Source organism: Tachyglossus aculeatus, chromosome X4 (genome assembly GCF_015852505.1).
Source record: "Tachyglossus aculeatus isolate mTacAcu1 chromosome X4, mTacAcu1.pri, whole genome shotgun sequence".
Classification (NCBI taxonomy): domain Eukaryota; kingdom Metazoa; phylum Chordata; class Mammalia; order Monotremata; family Tachyglossidae; genus Tachyglossus; species Tachyglossus aculeatus.
The window spans coordinates 3,058,092-3,081,205 of record NC_052098.1 but is presented as its reverse complement, the minus strand read 5'-3'; the positions used below and the strand labels follow the sequence as shown (position 1 = coordinate 3,081,205).

General features: G+C 44.9%; 1 protein-coding gene across 4 annotated transcripts in view; it reads right to left on the bottom strand.

Moving 5' to 3' along the window:
• FRMD3 (FERM domain containing 3) overlaps nt 1–23,114 on the bottom strand; it is a 264,744-nt gene that overhangs the window by 56,337 nt on the left and 185,293 nt on the right. For all 4 annotated transcript variants that reach the window (XM_038769693.1, XM_038769696.1, XM_038769694.1 and 1 more), the window contains one exon: nt 21,444–21,567. In XM_038769693.1, coding sequence (XP_038625621.1) covers nt 21,444–21,567 — 124 coding nt within the window. The remainder of the gene's footprint in view (nt 1–21,443; nt 21,568–23,114) is intronic.

Sequence of the window (23,114 nt, the reverse complement as noted above, 5' to 3'; positions counted from 1 at the left end):
CAGCAAAGCACTAATGACTGAGCATTTGACCTAGAGAAGCAGTGTGGCCTATTGGAAAGCACCTGGAGCTGGGAGTTGGAGGACCCGGGTTCTAATCCTGGATCCCCCATTCGCCTGGTGTGTGACGTTGGGCAAGTCGCTTCACCTCTTTGTGTTTCAGATCCCTTACTTTTAATAGGGGGATTAAGACTGTGAGCCCCAGGTGGGACAGGGACTGTGTCCAACCTGATAGTCCTGAATCTACCTCAGCACTTAGTACAGTGACTGGGACACAGTAAGCGCTTAACAAATATTATTAAGCTCCCTCTGGACTGTAAACTCATTATGGGCAGGGAATGTGTCTGCTAATTCTGTTGTATTTTACTCCCCCAAGCCCTTACTGTAATGCTCGGCACATAGTAAGCACTCAATAAATACCATTGATTGATTTTAAAAAAGCATCTTGAAAGCTCCCACTCAAAACTTCAAGGAAAACATCCTCTGTGGACTCACCGAGTGCCCTAATATCAGATATATTCAAAGATGGGTGTTGCATTTCAACTAAGGAGAAAGATCCCCTTGGATGATTTGGTAGCAATTCTGACAGTTCTCCTGGAAACCTGCCTGACCACGGCTTGTGTCGCTTACGGATTCGGGTCTGTACCACTTAAGCACTTTTATATTCGCCCCTACCCCAGACCCACAGCACTTATATCCATACCCGTCTGTAATTTATTTTAATGTCTTCCACTTCAGTCGGCACGTATCCATACCCGTCTGTAATTTATTTTAATGTCTGTCTCCCCCTCTAGTCTGTAAGTTCCTTGTGGTCCTGTTGGCTGTTGTAGTCTCCCAAGTGCTCAGTATTTAGTGCTTAGTAAGGGCTCAATAAATACCAAGAGCAGGGATCATCATTCACTTTTAAAAATCATCATCCTTATTCCCACCCAACTGGCAAAGTTTAGCCGTGGGCTGACTGCAAGGGGCAGACTGCAGGCTGCAAGGAGAGCCCGCTGAGTTCTTGGGAAGATGCTATATTAATCCTTGGCATGAGATGACACCCTTCTAGAATGACAGTTATTTGCTGTTGGGCTGTTATAACCACCACAGACCAAGCCTAATGCCACTTCTGCATCCAACCAATAGTTTATGCGGCGGCACTTCCTTATTTTAAGTGCCATATCTCTTCCCCAGTCCACGGTCTACCCACATATAGCATATTAAATGTATTCAATGACCCACAGGCCTGCTCTACATCCTGAACTATCTCTCTAGTCACCACTGCACCCCTCCACCCCCCACTGCTCTCTCCCTCTTGCTCTCCTCCACTCTGCTTAGGAAGTGCAATAGCTTGGGATAGAAACATATGGCTATGGACAGAGCAGGGGTCTGGGAGTCAAAAGGACCTGGGTTCTAATCCGGGCTCTGCTGTGTGTCTGCTGGGTGACCGTGGGCAAGTCACTTCACATATCTGTGCCTCAGCTACCTCATCTGTAAAATGGGGATAAAAGTGTGAGCCCCATTTGGGACAGGGACTGTATCCAACCCAATTTGTTTGTTTCCACCCTAAGCATTTAACAAATAGCATTATTATTATTATTACTGTTAATTCTGCTGCCCAAATCATTTTCCTAAAACATTACCTTGCTCGCACCTCTCCACTCCTCAAAAATTTCCAGTGGCTGCTAATTCCTCTCTGCATCAAACAGAAACTCTTGACCACTGGCTTAAAGGCACTCAATCAGCTAGCTCTCTCTCCTACATATCTACTACACCCCAGCCAGCTCACACACTTAGCTCCTCTCAAACCAACCTACTCACTCTGCCTCGTTCTCTGCTTTCTGGCTGCTGACCTCTCCTCCCTTCTCCTCCCTTTCCCTTCACATGTGGGAGACCGCAGCTCCCCCATCTTTTTTTTAATGGTATTTGTGAAGTGCTTACTATGTGGCAAGCACTGTACCAAGCGCTGGGTTGATACAAGCTAGTCAAGTTGGACACCACCCATGTCCCACATGAGGCCCACAGTCTTGACACCCATGCCCCCGTTATTGACACCCATGCCCATCATCCCCGTCAGCTCTTCCATACATTCAACTCCCTTCTCAGGCCCCCGGTTCCTCCCCCTCCTCCTTCCCTCACCCCCAACGATCTGGCCTCCTACTTCATTAATAAAATTAAATCCATCAGGTTTGACCTCCCCAAAGTCACCCCCCCCCTTTCTCCAACCCCCCGGCTCTCAACACTCTCCACTACTCTCCCATCCGTCCCAGCAGTATCCTCAGAAGAGCTCTCCTCCCTCCTCTCAAGTGCTACTCCGGCCACCTGTGCTTCTGACCCCATTCCCTCTCATCTCATGAAATCTCTCACTCCGTCCCTTCTCCCCTCCTTAAGTTCCATCTTCAACCGCTCACTCTCCACTGGTTCCTTCCCCTCTGCCTTCAAACATGCCCATGTCTCTCCCATCCTAAAAAAACCCTCTCTTGACCCCCACCTCACCTTCTAGTTATCACCCCATCTCCCTCCTACCATTCCTTTCCAAACTCCTTGAACGAGTCGTCTACATGCGCTCCCTCAAATTCCTCAACACCAACTCTCTCCTCGACCCTCTCCAGTCTGGCTTCCATCACCTACATTCCACGGAAACTGCCCTCTCAAAGGTCACCAATGACCTCCTGCTTGCCAAATCCAATGGCTCATACTCTATCCTAATCCTCCTCGACCTCTCAGCTGCCTTTGACACTGTGGACCACCCCCTTCTCCTCAACACGCTATCCAACCTTGGCTTCACAGACTCCGTCCTCTCCTGGTTCTCCTCTTATCTCTCCGGTTGTTCATTCTCAATCTCTTTTGCAGGCTCCTCCTCCCCCTCCCATCCTCTTACTGTGGGGGTTCCCCAAGGTTCAGTGCTTGGTCCCCTTCTGTTCTCGACCCAACATCTGCCAAGCTAGCTCTCTTCCTCCCTTCAAGGCCCTACTGAGAGCTCACCTCCTCCAGGAGGCCTTCCCAGACTCAGCCCCCTCCTTCCTCTCCCCCTCGTCCCCCTCTCCATTCCGTCTTACCTCCTTCCCTTCCCCACAGCACCTGTATATATGTATATATGTTTGTACATATTTATTACTCTATTTATTTATTTTACTTGTACATATCTATTCTATTTATTTTATTTTGTTAATATGTTTTGTTTTGTTCTCTGTCTCCCCCTTCTAGACTGTGAGCCCACTGTTGGGTAGGGACTGTCTCTATATGTTGGCAACTTGTACTTCCCAAGCGCTTAGTACAGTGCTCTGCACACAGTACGCGTTCAATAAATATGATTGATTGATTGATTGATTAATTCCCATTTTACCAATGAGGGAAGAAGTTAAGTTAAGAAGTTACCAATGAGGCACAGAGAAGTTAAGTGATTTGCCCAAGGTTACACAGCAGACAAGTGGCGGGGCCAGGAATAGAACCTAGGTCCTCAAGGTCCTTCTGAAATCTTCCGATGTCTCTTCCGAGAGGCCTTCCATGGTGAATCTCTCACCTCCCTATGCTACTCCCCGCCACCAGCCCGACACACACTGCAGCTACAGTTTATTTTATTGGCTGTCTCCCCCTCTAGATTCTACTCTCCATAATAACAACACTACTATTAGTAATTGTATTTTCAAAGGGGCTACTATATGCCAGGCACTGTGTTGAGAGCTGGGGCAGATAAAGAATAATCAGATCAGACACAGTCTCTGTCTCACACGAGGCTTGCCATCTTGGCAGGGATCGTGTCTACTAACTCTATTCATTTATTCATTCACTCAATCATATTTATTGAGTGCTTACTTTGTGCAGAGCACTGTACAAAGCGCTTGGGAAGTACAAGTTGGCAACATATAGAGATGGTCCCTACCCAACAGCGGGCTCACAGTCTAGAAGGGGGAGACACACAACAAAACAAAACATATTAACAAAATAAAATAAATAGAATAGTAAATATGTACAAGTAAAATAGAGTAATAAATATGTACAAACATATATACAGGTGCTGTGGAGAGGAGAAGGAGGTAGGGCAGGGGGATGGGGAGGAGGAGGAGGGGAAGAGGAAGGAGGGGGCTCAGTCTGGGAAGGCCTCCTGGAGGAGGTGAGCTCTCAGTAGGGCTTTGAAGGGAGGAAGAGAGCTAGCTTGGCAGATGTGCGGAGGGAGGGCATTCCAGGCCAGGGGGAGGACGTGGGCCGGAGGTCGACGGCGGGACAGGCGAGAACGAGGCACAGTGAGGAGGTTAGCGGCAGAGGAGCGGAGGGTGCAGGCTGGGCTGCAGAAGGAAAGAAGGGAGGTGAGGTAGAAGGGGGCGAGGTGATGGAGAGCCTTGAAGCCGAGAGTGAGGAGTTTTTGCCTGATGCGTAGGTTGATTGGTAGCCACTGGAGATTTTTGAGGAGGGGAGTAACATGCCCAGAGCGCTTCTGCACAAAGATGATCCGGGCAGCAGCGTGAAGTATAGATTGAAGTGGGGAGAGACAGGAGGATGGGAGATCAGAGAAGAAGCTGATGCAGTAATCCAGTCGGGATAGGATGAGAGATTGAACCAGCAGGGTAGCGGTTTGGATGGAGAGGAAAGGGCGGATCTTGGCGATGTTGCGGAGGTGAGACCGGCAGATTTGGTGACGGATTGGATGTGAGGGGTGAACGAGAGAGTGAAGTCGAGGATGACACTAAGGTTGTGGGTATCCGACTCTGCCAAGCGCTCAGTTCAGTCCTCTCACACAGCAGAATGTAAGCTCTGAGAAAAGGGATCAATGCCTCAACTCTATTATACTCCCACGTGCTTAGTACAGGGCTCTGCAGAAAGCAAGCACTCATTAAATACTATTAATTGATTAACTGAAATGGAACTTAACACCGTTGATGTCTGAGGGTGGATGATCTATGCTCCTTCCCATCTCCCTGTCCTTCAGGAGGTGGAATTCGAAGGTTACTAGTGCACAAAATCATTTCCTTGTGTTTAGATTTATACAGACACACCTACACACACACCCCACCCCCACACACAATGTGTGCATATATTTGTGTAGCTATAGATGTGTCCATAGATGCAAGTGAGACTGGAAAGACCGTGAGCCTGGCTATCTCCACCACAGACCCCACCAAGCACAAGCAAAGACTGCTCCTGTTGTGCTGACATGTTTGCTGTTTACTGTGCCTGGTGCTATTTTCAGTTTTGTCTCAGTCTCCCCGATCCTCTTGGAGCTTCTGTTCCGAAAGTGCTGCTCCTTTCTACATTGCTACACAGCAGGCTGCAGTGTTCTCGAGCTCTCAGCTGTGATGTCAGGCTGTCTGAAGTGGGGCTGTACCATACCCTTAAAGTGTTTTCACAGTATCCTCTGCTGTGCTCATCCCCCATATACAGCAGCTGTTTGGGTATCCTACCTTCACCCATTCTCCTCACATGTAATAATAATAATAATTATTATTATGGTACTTGTTAAGTGCTCACTATGTGTCAAGCACCATTCTAAGCACTGGGGTAGATACAAGTTAATCAGGCAGGACACAGTCCCTGTCCCACATGGGGCTCACATTCTTAATCCCCATTTTCCAGATGAGGTAACTGAGGCCTAGAGAAGAGAAGTGACCAGAGAAGGGAAGTGACTTGCCCAAGGTCACACAGCAGACATGTGGCAGGGCCAGGATTAGAACCCAGATCCTTCTGACTCCAAGGCCCGTGCTCTATCCACTAAACCATGCTGCTTCTACCCACCCAGCAAGGCTCTACTGCAGAGAGCAATGCTACAATATTATGAGACTGGTTTCATTCCCAAACTTCACTGTTTGTGACCTTGTCTTGCCACCCAGTGTTAAATGATATAGAACTCCTACTTAGACCGACAGCCTCACGGCTCACAGCTAATCCCAGCTCTGCCAATTGCTTGCTGTGTGAATTTGGGCAAGCCACTGAACTTCCCAATCTCTCAGTTTCCTCAACTCTAAAATGGGGATTAAATAACTGTTCTCTCTCCTGTTTAGGCTGTGAGCCCCATGTGGGACAAGGACTGTATCTGACCTAATAAACTTGCACCGACCCCAGCTCTTAGAACAGTGTTTGACACAGAGTAAGCATTTAACAAATACCATAAAAAAACTTGTTTTCCTCCATACCTGGAACTCCCTCTGTCTTTGTATCAGGCAGACCACAGCTCTCTCCTTCTTCAAAGCCCTCCTGAAATTACATCTTCCCCAAGCAGTTTTCCCTTACTAATATTTCTTCTCTACAGCTTATTTCCTCCCCTACTGCCACTCCAGCACTAAGCATGTGGTTACTCACCTCCCCCTATCCACCTCTAGCAAATGCTAGATATAAGGAGATATCTATATGTTCTACTGCTTCCCCATTCCCTCTATTAGTGGTTGTCTCCCCAACTAGATTATAAACTCCTTGAGGGCAGGGATCATGTCTATGAATCCTACTGTGCTCTCCCAAGCACTTGGTACAGGGCTCTGCCCACAGAAGTGTTCAACAGATCAATCTACCAATCAACCATATCTACTGCGCCCTTACTGTGTGCAGAGCACTTTAAAAGCACTTGGGAGAGTACAATATAATAGACTCTGTAGACACATTTCCATTGATACCATTGATTGATTCATCTAACTTGTTGGCCCATGGAGTAACTGGGATTGGAAGAATGTATCTCCTAAACCATCCCACAGTATAGGTTTTAAAGAACAATCCATTGATCCATCAATGAAGGCTATTTATTGAGTGCTTATTGTGTGCAGTGCAGTGTACTATTAAGTGCTTGAAAGAATACAACAGAGTTGGGAGACATGATCCCTGCCCTCAAAGAGCTTACAATCTGGAAAGTTCCATCACACTGTCCTGAAATAATGCTACTTTCCTTATACCTATCCCAGAATTTAGCTGTGCCCTGCCCCTCACTCCCCAAATCAAACCTTAAGACTTGATTTCTTCTTTAAAACTCATATGGAGAGCTTATTTTTCATTATTTTATTGGTTGGGATGAAGTAGGTCTTTTGTGTTTTTTCCTTTCTAAGCCATGGATGGCTCTTTTAAGCTTAGTTAACCTTTACCCTTCATAGCTGCATAGCTGGCCATTGGAATAAACAAAAATGTTCACTGAAGTCCAGAGGTTATTATTTTTATATTATCAAATATAGATTGAGTTAAACTGGACTTAACCTTAGGAAAGTGGAGGCTGAATAAACATATCTTGTTAGCCCATATTACCTGATTAGTTATTATGGTTTCTTTTTTTCATTAAATAAGCAAATAGAGACCTTCACAAAAGATCTAAGTGGTGGCACTGCATCTCATGGAGTTGCTATAGCAACTTTAACTCACTGGCTGAAAGATTTAAATTATTCATTATGTGAACTAAAGAGAAATTACCACCTGGCAACAGCAGACCTGGTAGAATGCTATACTTGAGCACTCACTTTTCTTTTGAAAGGAAGGAAATATGGTAAACTTCAACGTAATTCTAAACAAAATGTAGCTATTGAAATTTAGTGTTCCTGGCCTTATGTCATGTGTTGGAAATCAAGATCACAGAAATAGTTTGTCATTTCAAGCATGACAAGGCTCAACCTGCCTTTCAGGCACTTAAAAACAAATATGTGGGTATGATTTGATCTCATGGTTCAGGGAAACCCACGTTTTCCAAGGAATTGAGAAGTTCAGAAACTTCAATCTGGGCCCAAATCAATAAATTAATCAATGGTATTTATGGTATTTGTTGAGCACTTACTCGGTGCAGAGCACTATACTAAGACCTTGGGAAAGTACAACAGAGTTAGTAGACACGTTTCCTGCCAACAACAAACTTACAGTCTCAAGAGGGAGACTGGCCTTAATATAAATACACAAGGAATGGACATAACAAACAATTTAAATATAATAAATAATTTAGGGATGTACATTTGTAAATGCATGTTGTAAATCATTTACAACAAATGCTGTAGGGAGGTTGAAGGACTTTGGGGCAATCATACTCCAGGCACCAGAGCCACACCTAACTCACTTCAGACCTCAATAATCATAATTATAATAATTGTGGCATTTGTTAAGTGCTTACCATGTGGCAAATGCTGTACTAAGCACTGGGGTAGATACAAGATAATCAGATCCTGCATGATGGGGCTCGTGGGCTAAGTAGGAAGGAGAACAGGCATTAAATCCCCATTTTGCAGATGAGGGAACTGAGGCACAGAGAAGGAGAACAGGCATTAAATCCCCATTTTGCAGATGAGGGAACTGAGGCACAGAGAAGCGAAGTGACTTTCCCAAGGTCGCACAGCAGACAAGTGGCGGAGCAGGGATTAGAACCCAGGTCCTCCGATTCCACGGCCCGGGCTCTTTCGACTAGGCCACACTGCTGCTCTGAATTTGGGTGAATGACGGTATTGGGTACCAACTCAGAGTTGCCTTGGGCAACAACAAGGTGTAGAACCTTAGAATTCAGGGAGGACAAGCCTGCCAGACCAACCCCAAACAAATCTCACTTTGAGTTAAATGTGCTGACATGCAAGGTCTTCCTCTCCTCGATTGCATCCTAGCCTGACATTGTATCTGTTTACAGAGAGACAAGGGCATGACCAGACTGACTGCCAGGAAGAAACACAAAGTCACTAACAGAAAAATCCAAAGAAACAACACATGGCAGGATTCACTTCAGCTTTCTTTACCCGCCAAACTGGTATTTGCTTCCTTGATAAAAGAATAAATTACCAAGGCCAGGATTGCTATGCGCTGGTAAATATGATGCTGTAGAAAATGCTATTTATTTAAAGCAATGATCTTCCTGAACTGTATGATTCCCTCCTTATGACTTTGCTTGCAAATCTCACTTGGGGTCAGGGGACATTTTTCTGGAGCCTGGAACCTGGAGAAGCATTTGTGGGTCAGTATATACAACCACACAGCAAAACAGAGGGTTGAAAATCAAGAGAAGAAAAACAAAGAGCCATAGGGTAGATAAGTCGAGAAAGTACAAATATCCACATAGCCTAAAAAATGGACACTCACTCAAGACAGACAGTGATTACGTTTTGGGACAACGTGAACAAAACTCCATTACCAAGGGATGTGTTTTCTTGGTTTTTGGCAGAAAGCTATGGTTTGCTAATGGAAAATAGTGATTTTCTATCCTTTATATCCTGCATTAGAAACTGTATCACTAAGACTAATGGTGTCTTTAATGAGATACTTAGTAGTAAAGACGACCGTTTAGCTGATATTTTATTTTAAGAGCTGCAGATTTCCCCAATTGGTGGTTTCATCACAAGAGGCTTGTCAATAATTATTTTGAAGAGTCAGTAATGATGTGTCAGTTTTCAGAGCTCACATCTTCATTTTGAATATTTTAATAGTTGTATTTTATCTCCACATCAGAAACTCCATACCATTGGCTTTAAGGCACTCAATCAGCTCTCCCCCTCCACCTCGCTAATCCCCCACTCCAGTCCACACACTTCACTCCTCTAACACCAACCTACTCAGTGTACCTCAATCTCATCTCTTTCACAAGCCCTTTCTCACACCCTCCCTCTGGCTCAAAACTCTCTTCCCCTTCATAGCTGACAGACTACCATTCTTCCCATCTTCAAAGCCCCACTAAAATCATATCTCCTCCAAGAAGCTTCCCTGACTAACTTTTCATTTCCCCACCTTATCTGCCCTCCCCTCTGCGTCATCTATGCACTTAGGTCTATAAACACTTTTATACTCACCCCACCCAAGCCCCACAGCCCTGGTAAATGTATCCTTATACTCTTCTGCTTCTCCTATTTTCAGAAGGAGCAGCGTGGCTTAGCAGAACGAGCACAGGGTTGGGAGTCAGAGGTCGTGGGTTCTGAACCCGGCTCCCTCACTTAACTGTGTGACTTTGGGCAAGTCACTTTACTTCTCTGTGCTTCAGTTACCTCATCTGTAAAATGGGGATTAAGACTGTGAGCCCCACGTGGGACAACCTGATTACCTTGTATCTACCCGAGTGTTTAGAACAGTGCTTGGCACATAGTAAGTGCTTAACAAATACCATCATCATCATCAGAATCATGTCCATTCCCCCCAACTCCCCGCAATATATTGTAAGCTCCTTTAGGGCGGGGATCGTGACTACCGACTCTATGATACTCCCCCAACCACTTCATACAGTACTCTGAACACAATAAACACGCGACGAATACCACTGATTGATCTATTGATTGATTGATTATACCTCTCTCCATCTTTCCATGCACCGAGGTACCAATCAATCAATCATATTTATTGAGCACTGACTGTGTGCAGGGCACTGTACTAAGCACTTGGAGAGAACAGTACAAAGAATGGGTAGACAAGTTCCCTGCCTACAAGGAATTTACAGTCTAGAGGAGGAAACAGACATTAAAATCAATTACAAATATGTACATAAGCTCTGCACACAGTAGCGTTCAATATATACAACTGATAGATTGCTTAATACATACCATAATAATAATAATTATTATTATTATTATTATTAGAGCTCTCTGGAAATGCTCAAACCAATGGAACCAGGCTGTTTACAAGCTTTTCTCGATGTTAATAACTTTATCAGAAAGACTACTACACCTATTGAACTCAAGGAAGTCAATCAATCAATGGCATTTATTGAGCACTTAGTGTATGCAGAGCACTGTACTAAGTGCTTGTGAGAGCGCAATAGAACAGAGTTAGGAGATACATTCTCCACCCACAAGCTCAAAGTCTAGAGGGGGAGAGAGACATTCAAAGAAATGACAGATGCATACATAAGTGTCGTGGGGCTGCGGGTGGGGGGATTATCAAGTGCTTTAAAGGGTATAGATCCAAGTTCATAGGCGATGCAGCGAGATAGGTGAAACTGAGGTACAGTGAGTAGGTTGCTGTAGTAGGAAATCAGCAAGGCAAGTTGGAGGGGGAGAGCTGATTGAATGCTTTAAAGCTAAAAAGACCAGTGAATAATTAGCATGAGCTGGTTTTCTGTGACTATATTGGGTTGTGGAAAAATCACACCTCCTTCTGATGTCTCCTTTTTGCTTTTCTTTGTTCACATAGTATTAGCACCTCTATGCTACGGGGACACAATGACAATTGCCTTATGAACACAGTATAGTTGCAACCAAGTCTGATGGGCTCAGCAAAATTGCAACCCTTAGACATTTGGTCAGGCATTCATAAGGAAAATGCATGCTCTACTGGAAAGAGCATGGGCCTGGGAGTCAGAGAACCTGGGTTCTAATCCTGGCCCTGCCACTTTCCTGCTGTATTACTATGACAGTGATCCTTGAAACTGGGGCCTCTTCAATCAATCAACCGAGAGCACTGACTGAACACCTCGTGTGCAGTCATTTAACTTCTCAGTGCCTCAGTTTTCTCACCTGTTAAAGAAGGATAAAATACCCGTTCTCCCTGCCTCGTAGACTGAGCCCAATGTGGGAGAGGGGTACGGTCCATTCCGATTATCTTGTATCTATTACAGTGTTTGCATTGGAGTATGTGCTTAACAAATGCTACTATTATTCATATCATTTGTATTGATAATAATTAAAATACATAGGAGGCATCACTGCCAATGTCCCTCGTCCTCTTGCCTCAGTTCCCCAAACAAACCCTTTATGGAACCCTCCACTGTTTGATCGCTTACTTTGATTGAAATCCGGTGACAACAGCAGACTGGAGAGAGAGCTTGGATTCTAGTTCTGGCTTAACTTCTGACCTGTGACCTCATACAATTCACAACATCTCTGGGCCTCAATTCTCTCTTCCCTTTAGTGAAGCTAAATCAGAAAGCCTACAGGAAGCATTTCCAGCCGTCAAGAAAAAATGATGCTACCTAACTATAAAGCAGCATGGCTTAATGGAAAGAGTCTGGGCCTGGAAGTGAGAGGACCTGAGTTCTCATCCCAGCTCTACCATTTGTCTGCTGTGTGACCTTGGGCAAGTCGCTTCACTTCTCTGTATCTCAGTTTCCTCATCTGTATACATGGAGATTCAATACCTGTTCCCCCTCTCCTTTAGACTGTGAAGCCTCATGTAGGCCAGGGACTGTGCCCGACCTGACTGTCTTATGCCCCGCAGCACTCAGTGCAGCACTTGCTAAAAAGTGCTTAACAAATACCACAATTTTTATGATTTATGATTATTGTCACCTCAACTCTATCTTAATCTGCTAGTGGGGAAAAAAACTAGACCCTCAAAGCCATGTGATAAATCAACTTGTTGCTCTGCAATAGTTCTCAGGTGAAATCAACATCCCTTAGGAGAATCCCTCACAAGCAGCCTCAGCAACACTCCAACATGCTCCAAGTTCAAGAACGCAGACGGCAGGAATTCTGTTGCCAAGGAGTTAGGATGTTGACTCGTTTGCAAGCATTCCTCCATATGCAAAACAAATTCACTCCAGAAGGTGTGTAAAAATCAAAATTCTGAATCTCTAACCCCATTTTCCCACAGGCTTCCATTATGTATCTGGAAATATGTGATTTCTAAAAAGATTCCAGTCTAAAGACATGGAAAAATCACATGTAATCATGAGGAGTGGCATGGTCTAATAAAAAGAGCCCAGGCCTGGGAGTCAGAGGACCTGAGTTCAAATCCCAGCTCCGCCACTTGCCTGCTGAGTGACCTTGGGCAAGTCACTTCACTTCTCTGTGCTTCGGTTTCCTCATCTGTAAATGGGGATTCAATACCTGTTCTCCCTTCTACCTAGACATTGTACCCCATGTGGGGCAGGGACTGTGTCCAGCCTGAAAGACTTGTATCTACCCTAGCGCTTAGAACAGTGCTTCTGGACTGTAAACCTGTTGTGGGCAGGGATTGTCTCTCTTTATTGCTGAATTGTACTTTCCAAGTGCTTAGTACAATGCTCTGCATGCAGTAAACACTCAATAAATATGACTGAATGAATGAATGAGTGCTTGACATATAGTAAGCCCTTAACCAATACCATAATAATTATGTAAGAGGTTCTTTCTTTTCCTCACTCAGCCTTTCTAGACTGTGAGCCCACTGCTGGGTATGGACTGTCTCTATATGTTGCTGATTTGTACTTCCCAAGCGCTTAGTACAGTGCTCTGCACACAGTAAGGGCTCAATAAATACGATTGAATGAATGAATGGTCCTTGGCCCCTCCCCTTGTATGGCCCCAAAGATGTCTTCTTCCCCAGGTTGTCTCACATAATAGACAACTATGAGAAGCAGCATGCGGTAGTGGACAGAGCACAGGCCTGGGAATCAGAATAATAATAATAATAATGATGGTATTTGTTAAGCTATATATATGTATATATGTTTGTACATATTTATTACTCTATTTGTTTATTTATTTTACTTGTACATATCTATTCTATTTATTTTATTTTGTTAGTATGTTTGGTTTTGTTCTCTGTCTCCCCCTTTTAGACTGTGAGCCCACTGTTGGGTAGGGACTGTCTCTATATGTTGCCAACTTGTACTTCCCAAGCGCTTAGTACAGTGCTCTGCACACAGTAAGCACTCAATAAATACGATTGATTGATTGATTGATTGATTAAGCGCTTACTATATGCAAAGCACTGTTCTAAGCGCTGGACCAGAAGGTCATGGGCTCTAATCCTGGCTCTGCTACTTGTCTGTTCTGTGACCTTGGGCAAGTCACTTCACTTCTCCGGGCCTCAGTTACCTCATCTGTAAATTGGGGATAGAGACTATGAGCCCGCATGGGATAGGGACTGTGATTCAACACGGTAGTACAAGACACTTAATCATCTGGAAGAACCTCGGGCTTTCCTCTTTCTTATTCAACAGAAAAGGATCAAGTAAGGACCTCTGTTGAATGGGGGAGAGAGAACAAAGTCTGCACCTTGACCTTCACTGTCAATTTAGAGATTCAAAGTACCATAAATGTGCTTTTAACCCCAGGGTGTTGAATTCATAGTCTAATTCCCAGTTACCTCAGAGATAAAACTCCTGTAAAAAGATTGTGTGCTGGACATTTCCCGCCAGACACACTAGGTTACTCTTACATGCAAAATCTATGAAGTGATAAGAAGCAGTGTGGCCTAGTGGATATTCCTTCCTTCCTTCATTCATTCAATTGTATTTATTGAGTGGTTACTGTTCACAGAGCACTGTACTAAGCACTTGGGAGAGTACAACAACAGATACATTCCTGCCCACAACAAGCTCGCAGTCTAGAGGGGGAGACAGACATTAATATAAATAAATAAATAGATGAATAAATAAATAAATACATTTCAAATATATACAGATATATACATTTGTGCTGTGGGAATGGAAGGGAGGATAAATGAAGGAGCAAGTATGGGAGTGGGAGGAAGGGAGAAGAGGGCTTAATCAGGGAAGGCTTCTAAGATAGATAGAGCCCAGGCCTGGGACTCGGAAGGCCCTGGGTTCTAATCCTGCCTCCATCACCTGTCTGCTGTTTGACCTTGGGCAAGTCACTTCACTTCTCTGTGCCTCAGTTACCTCATCTATAAAATGGGGATGAAGACTGTGAGCCCCATGTGGAATATGGACTGTTTCCAACCTGATTATCGTGTACCTATCTCAGCACTTAGTTCACTGCCTGGCACATAGTAAGCGCTTAACAAATACCATAAAAAATGACTTCCCATAAAGCTGGGCTTAAGCAGAAGACTTGTTCATTGCAGGGAATCAGAGAGCCAATGACATGATCAAGTCTAAATGAGCCAACGGCCTTCCTTCCACTAGCTGCTCCGGATCTCGAAACTGGGCTCCGTAGGCCCATTAAAGAAGGCCGATTCCACTGCAAAAATACTTTTCCTCACATTTTCTATGCTGAGCTGCCCAGAACTACTCTCACAACTCTGGTGGCCAGAGGTGTAGCCAGACAAGATGGCCACCAGGACTTGCCCATCCCCCTCAGCCCATCCCCACCCAACCATCATTTCCTGGGCTTCTACCAGAACCAGTTCAGGAAGGCAACATTTCTATTTCAGATTTCAAAGAGAAACCTCAATGTAACAATACTATGTGGGAAAGGACATGAATAACCCAGCCACTTTGTACCTCACTGGTTCAGCATCATCTCACTACCAGCTGCTGGATGAATGGAAAGAGCCCAAGGTGGGGCCATTTTGTGAAACAGAAGTCAGCATTCTGGACTGTCTCCCCATTAGGAGAAAGAGAGATAAGAGCCTTTACTCCCTTGCTTATCTCCCAGAGATGCTGGGAGGAGTTAAAGGTCTGTGGAACTGGTGGAGTGACTCAGAACAAATGAGAAATGATGTTAACCTACGGCTGGGGTTAAGTTACTGAACAGCTTTAGAAATCCCTATTGTAGGATTGCCTGAGAGTAAAAGGATGTTGGCACCATTCATTGTTAGAATTTACAAGTAGTTTTGTGCTATATTTGGGATTTTCCAACTTTTGCCGCCTAAATCAAGTTAGGAGCAATAAAAGTGAAGCAAAATCTACTGTATTTTTTAATGGCATTTATTAAGCGCTTACTATGTGCAAAGCACTGTTCTAAGCGCTGGGGAGGCTACAAGGTGATCAGGTTGTCCCACGCGGGGGCTCAGAGTCTTCATCCCCATTTTCCAGATGAGGTCACTGAGGCCCAGAGAAGTGAAGTGACTTGCCCAAAGTCACACAGCTGACAAGGGGCGGAGCCGGGATTTGAACCTATGACCTCTGACTCCAAAGCCCGGGCTCTTTCCACTGAGCCACTTCTCCGGGCCTCAGGTAGCACCAGTAGTGGTTGACTATCAGATGATCCATTCACATGACTTTAACTACTACCTCGACAGGTAGTACCATGACTCCCAAATCTACAATCTAACATTTCCTCCTGCCTCCAGGGCAAATCCACATGGATTGCCTGCCGTCACCTCAAATTAAACATATCCATAACTGAATTCATCTTCCCTCCCCAAACCAGTCCTCCTCATTTTTCTCACACCAGAAGGTATTACACCCACTGTACAGATGAGGAAACTGAAGCACAGAGAATGCAAGCTCCTTGTGGGCAGGGAACATGACACTTCTTAATTTTGTACTTCCCAATGCCTAGTACAGTGAAACACACTAAGTGGGTGCTCAATAAATGCTCCTCCTCTTCCTCTTCCTCCTCCTCTTACCACTACTACTACTAACTGTGAGCCCGTTGTTGGGTAGGGACCGTCTCTATCTATTGCCGATTTGTACTTCCCAAGCGCTTAGTACAATGTTCTGCACACAGTAAGCACTCAATAAATACGAATGAATGAATGAATAATAATAATAACTATCACATTTGTTAAGCATGTGCTATGTGCTAGGCACTGAACTAAGCACAAGGATAGATGCAAGTTTATCAGATTGGACACAGTCCCTGTCCCACATAGGACTCACAGTCTCAGTCCCCCTTTTACAGATGAGGGAACTGAGGCAGAGGGAAGTGAAGTGACTTGCCCAAGGTCACACAGCAGACAAGTGGCACCCAGAGTCAATCAATCAATCAATCGGTGGTATTTGCTGAGCATTTACTGTGTGCAGAGCACTTCACTAAGTGCTTAGGGGAGTACAATATAATAGAGGGGGTAGATACATTCGCTGCCGAAAAGGAGCTTACAGACTAGCTTCTAAATAAATTACTCATATAAACGTAAGTGCTGTGGGGTTGAAGATGGGATGTATATCACGTGCTTAAAGGGTACAGATCAATCAATCAATCAATCGTATTTATTGAGCACTTACTGTGTGCAGAGCACTGTACTAAGCGCTTGGGAAGTACAAGTTGGCAACATATAGAGACGGTCCCTACCCAACAGTGGGCTCACAGTCTAGAAGGGGGAGACAGAGAACGAAACAAAACATATTAACAAAATAAAATAAATAGAATAGAGATGTACAAGTAAAATAAATAAATAAATAGAGTAATAAATACGTACAAACATATAAACAAATATATACAGGTGCTGTGGGGAAGGGAAGGAGGTAAGGCAGGGGGGATGGAGAGGGGAGACTGTAAGCTCCTCGTGCGCATGGAACATGTCTACCAACTCTGTTTTACTGTACTCTCCCAAGTGCTTAGTGCAGTAAGTGCTCAATAATATGATAATGATGATAATGATAATTGGGAAGCACCATGGCCTAGTGCAAACTGTATGGGCCTGGAAGTCAGAGGCCTTGGGTTCTAATCCCAGCTCTGGCATTTTTTTTAATAGTATTTATTAAGCACTTACAATGTGCCAAGCATTGTACTAAGCGCTGGCGTATACACAAGTGAGTCAGGTTGGACACAGTCCCTGCCCCACACAGGGCTCACAGTCTTAAATCCCCATTTAACAGATGAGGCAACTGTGGCCCAGAGATGTGAAGTGACTTGCACAAGGTCACACAGCTCTCTAAACTGTGAGCTCGTGTGGGCAGGGAATGTGTCTGTTTGTTGTTGTATTGTACCCTCCCATGTGCTTAGTACAGTGCTTTGTACACAGTAAACTCTCAATAAATATGATTGAATATATGAATGAATGAACATCAGACAAGCAGAGGAGTCAGGATTAGAACCCAGGTCCTTCTGACTTCCATGTCTGTGCTCTATCCACAAGGCCATGCTGTTTCTCATGTTTTTTCTGTCTTTGTAAAACAGAATAAAGGATCCACAATGGATACTTGTAAAGTTGTACAGAAACCCATGCACAATGCCACTACTAAGAACAATAACCAATGGCAATGGTCCTTTCAGCTCTGTGTTCGATCTATAACAGTGGCAACTGATTGATGGTGGTCCTCCTTGACATCTATTCTATTGTTTCAGGATGGACCAACCACCATCCCTAACCTTCTCTCTTAGTCCCTGGTTTATTTCCCAAAACAACTCAACTCATCATCCATCAGGTCTTTGTCAAACTTGTTGTCATACTGCCATGTGTCTCCCGGCATCAACCCAGCTGGAGGAGAGATTCAATTGGTACAGTTTTGTTTTGAGACTGGTCAGACCAAAGGTCATTTCTCATCCCAACCTGTCAGTGTGTTCACACAGCTCTCCAAATTAAGTGTGAAACAGAAGCAGAGTGATACCCAGCCATTCCAATTATTACTGAAACTCCCAGTGAGCTATGAGTCGTTTCTCTCTGTGCCTACCAGCTTTGCCCTGTGTGTTTCTTTCACTAGTCTCATAATTCCAACCAAAATTAAAGCTTCTCTGTGGTACCCTGGCTTGGAAGAAAAAGTGTGCCTAATTAACAGGCTGGGGAAGAGAATAAGATGGGATACAAGGAGATAAGATAATGGATGGACAGAGTGATACATCTCAGGGGCCTGCTGATATAATGGATAAAAATCGTGGTTTTCATTACTATATGCCAAACATCGGACTATGCGGTGGGATAGATACAAGTTCACATCAGGTCCCGCATGGGTCCAAGTGGGAGGGAGAACAAGTATTGAATTCCCATTTTCCAGATGAGGGGACTGAGGCCCAGAGAAGTTACGTAACTTGCCCAAGGTCACACAGGCAACTGGAATAATGAGATTACCCAGGTCCTCTGACTCCCAGGCCTGGGCTCTTTCCACTAGGCCATGCTGCTTCTCTTAAACTCACATGCTCAAATGACACACATTATCAGTACAAAAAATGTAACACACTTTGTCTCGGTGCTACGCTGCAGTCTCAGGACATGAGGAACACTTCCGACCTCATGAAACCTCCTGTCTGACACTTCCCCTTCCTCACAGTCTTCCTCTCTTTCTCCATCCTTACATTGATCCTTGGTGACTTCAATATCCATGTGGATGTTCCTGACAACCCTTCCATTGCCCACTTCTTATCGCTCCTCAACTCCACTGACCTCCTGCTCCACCCCACCTCATATACTCACCAACTTATCATCTCTAGTGACTGTCCAATCTCTACCCTCAGCACTCTGAAATTCCTCTATTGGACCACAACCTCCTCACTTGCCTTCTCTCCCACCCACCCTCTTCCTGCAGAAAAGTCCTGTTCACCCACAGAAACCTCCAATCTTTTGACCTCCCATTTTCCAAAGTCATCACATCCTGTTTGGTCTCTATACCCAACCAAACCTTTCTTGAAACACTAACTGAAACCATTGACACCCCGCTCTCCACTGAACTCAACTGCCTCGCTTCCCCGTCCCTCTGCCAATCTTGTACAACTAACCTGCAGATCACCTCAACAGTAAGCTTCCTTTGCTCTTGTGCACAAGTCCCAGAGCATTGCCAAAGGAAGTTCAGATACCAGGTTGACCTCATCTATCTCAATTCATCCTCGCCTGCTTCAACACTGGCCTCTCCTCTGCCCAACAACATTATTTCTCCATCCTTGACTCCCACGTCTATTGCCCACACCAGCTGTTTCAGACATTTAACACCTCCTCAAACCCTCTGCCCCCGCCACCTCCCCACCTTCCCAAGCAGCATGGCTCAATGGAAAGAGCATGGGCTTGGGAGTCAGAGGTCATGGGTTCAAATCCCGGCTCTGCCAATTGTCAGCTGTGTAACTTTGGGCAAGTCACTTAACTTCTCTGTGCCTCAGTTACCTCATCTGTAAAATGGGGATTAAGACTGTGAGCCCCACGTGGGACAACCTGATCACCTTGTATCCACCCCAGTGCTTAGAACAATGCTTTGCACATAGTAAGTGTTTAACAAATGCCATCATTATTATTAATATTATTATCTCTTACCACTAATGTACTTTATTGAGGAAATTGAAATCATCAGGTGTGATCTCCCTAAAATCTCCCCTGTTCCTCTCCAGTCCCTCCCTCAGTCTGCCCCCTATTCGAATCTCCCATCTTTACCAGCAGTATTTCAAGAGGCGAACTCCTGCCTCCTCTCAAAATCCACCCCCTCCACCTTCACCTCAAACCCCATCCCTTCACACCTTCTCAAAACACTCACCCTCTCTCTTCTTCCCTCCCCGACTGCCATCTTCAACTATTCAACTTCCAAGACTTCTTCCCCACTGCTTTCTAACATGCTCATGTATCCCCATTCCTAAAAACCCTCCCTTGACCCCACAGCTCCCTCCAGCTATTGCCCTATTTCCCTCCTACCATTCCTTTCTAAACTGCTTGAGCCAACTGTCTACAACCACTGTCTCCACTTCTCGTCCTCCAATTCTTTCCTCAATCCCTTCCACATCAAGGATGCCTTCACGACATCACTGCCTCAGTTACCTCATCTGTAAAATGGGAATTAAGACTGTGAGCCCTTTGCAGGACAGGGACTGTGTCCAACCTGACTTGCTTGCACCCACCCCAGTGCTTAGTACAGTGCCCAGCCCATAGTAAGCACTTAACAAATACCACAATTATTATTATTATTATTAACAACATTTGACATTTAGGGTTAATTACAAGTAGCAACAGTCAGTGCATACTGCTTTGATGGCATCTTTTTTTTAATTCCGCCCTACTGTCTTTTTTCCTTGACGTCCTCGGTATAATTTGGAGTGGAAGAGATTACCTAGTTCCAGGCAATGATGAAAGTTGACGTTTTAAATCAGTAACGGTTTAGAAGCCCTAAGACGCCAGGGATACTCAGCAAGGGGCAGCCCTGAGTAAATTCTCCCTATAAGCTTTACCTTTCTCTAAGGAGAATCTTTCCAAAATTCACCACAGAAGGACTTCATCCCTGGCGCTAATGCAATTCTGGAGATGGCCAGAAGGGGGTGTGAGTGCATCGGGCAGTCTTCACGCTTTAAACAACTCTCACCTTGGGGATACAACCATTTGCATAAGAATGCAGGACTCCAGGGGGCGAAAACATGTTTTTTCGAGGGGGAGAAGATGCAGGAGTTGGGGGGAGGTTTGCATTTGTTCTCTTCTGTTTGCCCAAACACAGTGTACACTGACCCTAATGTTTAAAATCTGCTTTTGTATTCCACACACTCTTCCGAGGTTTATGGTGATGTATGCGGGCACTGAAGCCCAGTCCTGGACCGTAGCCCGAGAATTCCCTGGTGGAAACCCAGCAACGATTCTTAGGAAGGGCAGGTCATTTCTCGTGACCTTCCAAGAAGGGTTTTTTTGTTGGTGAATCTAGTATGTACTTTCCTTGAAAATCACAGTAAGGAAGGAAGGCTCAACATGTCACCCAATGGGGAATTCAAGTTGACTCTGAATTCCTCTGCAAATGAAGTTCTGTGAAGTCATCCTTGCCCCAAAGCAGGCTTCAGATAGAATAGTTTTACGGACAGCAGTGCATTTGTTTTGTGTTGGTCACACTTTTAAAATTTTGGGTGGTCGAAAGTTTTCTACTCAAAAACTGGGATGCACATCATTCTGACCATCATCGTTGGAAGTGGCTCCTCTGTGGCCACGCCTTCCAGGTACTTGCTACTGTTACCGGTGGACCAGAATTCCTGTAGACCATCTTAAAGGCAGGCTGTAATTCCCACATTCCCCCTTACTGACAGCTGGCAGAGATTCACTGCCATAATGGTGCCAGGCTCAATATGCCCCCATGCATCATTTGGAAAACCATTACCCAACCTTACCTGAGATCATTTTTATGGATTTCCACTATTTTTCTTTCCAGCTTTTGAGACTGCTTAGGAAAAATCTCAAATTCACTGATGTAATTTTCTGGATGTTCATCAGGATCATAGTCTCCAAATTCAGCTAGAGGGGTTGAAATAAAAAGCGGTGGGGAGTGAAAGGGGAGGAGAAAAAGAGGGAGAGTGGTTAATGTCTATTTGGAACGTGAAAATGAGCAAGTGTTAGGCTACACGTCTTCACCACAACTAGTTAAAGCACGTGTGTACTGCTGTGCACACAGTAAGCGCTCAATAAATGGGATTGAATGAATATGCAATGAAATCCATTCTCAAGGGAATTCCCTGCCAGGGATGGTCCTTTCTTTGCCCTGAAGTCAATAACATTTTGTCATTAACATTTATTGAGCACTTGCACTGAGTAAAGTACAGTAAGAAGTAGCTGGGAAGAATACATGGATATAGATTGAAGCTCGGTCCTTTGTCCATATGGAACACACAATCGAGAGGTAATAAAAATAATGGCACTTCTTAAGTGCTTACTATGAGCCAAGCACTGTTTGAAGTGCTGGGGTAGAAACTAGTTCATCAGGGTGGACACAGTCCCTATCCCCATTTTACAGTATGGTATAGTGAATAGAGCACAGGCCCTGGGAGTTAGAAGATCATGGGTTCTAATCCCAACTCCACCACTTGTCTGCTGTGTAACCTTGGGCAAGTCACTTCATTTCTCTGGGCCTCGGTCACCTCATCTTTAAAATGGGGATGAAGACTGTGAGCCCCATAGGAACTGTGTCCAACCCAATTTACTTGTATCCACTCCAGCACTTAGTACAGTGCCTGGAACATAGTGAGCGCTTAACAAATATCATTATTATTATTACAGGTGAGGTAACTGAGGCCCAGGGAAGTCAAGTGACTTACCCAAGGTCACAAAGCAGACATGTGGCAGAGCCAGGATTAGAACCCAGGTCCTTCTGACTCCCAGGCCTGTGCTCTATCCACTAAGCCACGCAGCTTCTCAGGTAGCAGGCGGAGACAAGGGATCAACAGTTACAATGAATCCAAACAGATAAAACTGAACAGCTGAATCATGTCAACAGCTAAAAGTGTAACTGTACCTTAGCGTACGGTCATCCAGTAACTCCCTGCTCTAGGCAGGCAGACCTATATGGAAAACCACCGCAACATTCTATGTTCCCCTCAAGTCTGTAAGTTCCTCATTGGTGGGGATCGTGTCTACCGACTCTATCGTACTGTGCTCTCCCAAATGCTTAGTACGGTGCTCTGCATAGAGTAGACCAGAAGCTCCTTGAGGACAAGGAATCATGTCTACCAACTCCATTGTCCTCTCCCAAGTGCTCAGTACAGTGCCCTGCATGCAGTGGACTGTCAGCTCCTTCAGGACAGGGATTATATCTACCAATTCTATTGTCCTCTCCCAAGTGCTCAGTACAGTGCCCTGCATGAAGTGGACTGTCATCTCCTTGAGGGCAGGGATCATGTCTACCAACTCCCTTGTCCTCTCCCAAGCACTCAGTACAGTCTCTGCAATCAGTAAGTGCTTAATAAATTGATTGATGGATTGATTCTAAAGGCCATGATGGCAGCTTCTCCGTAGCGATAGCAGGGGTGGAAAGAAGGGCCGTCCGGTCTTGGCCCCATGCGCTCCCA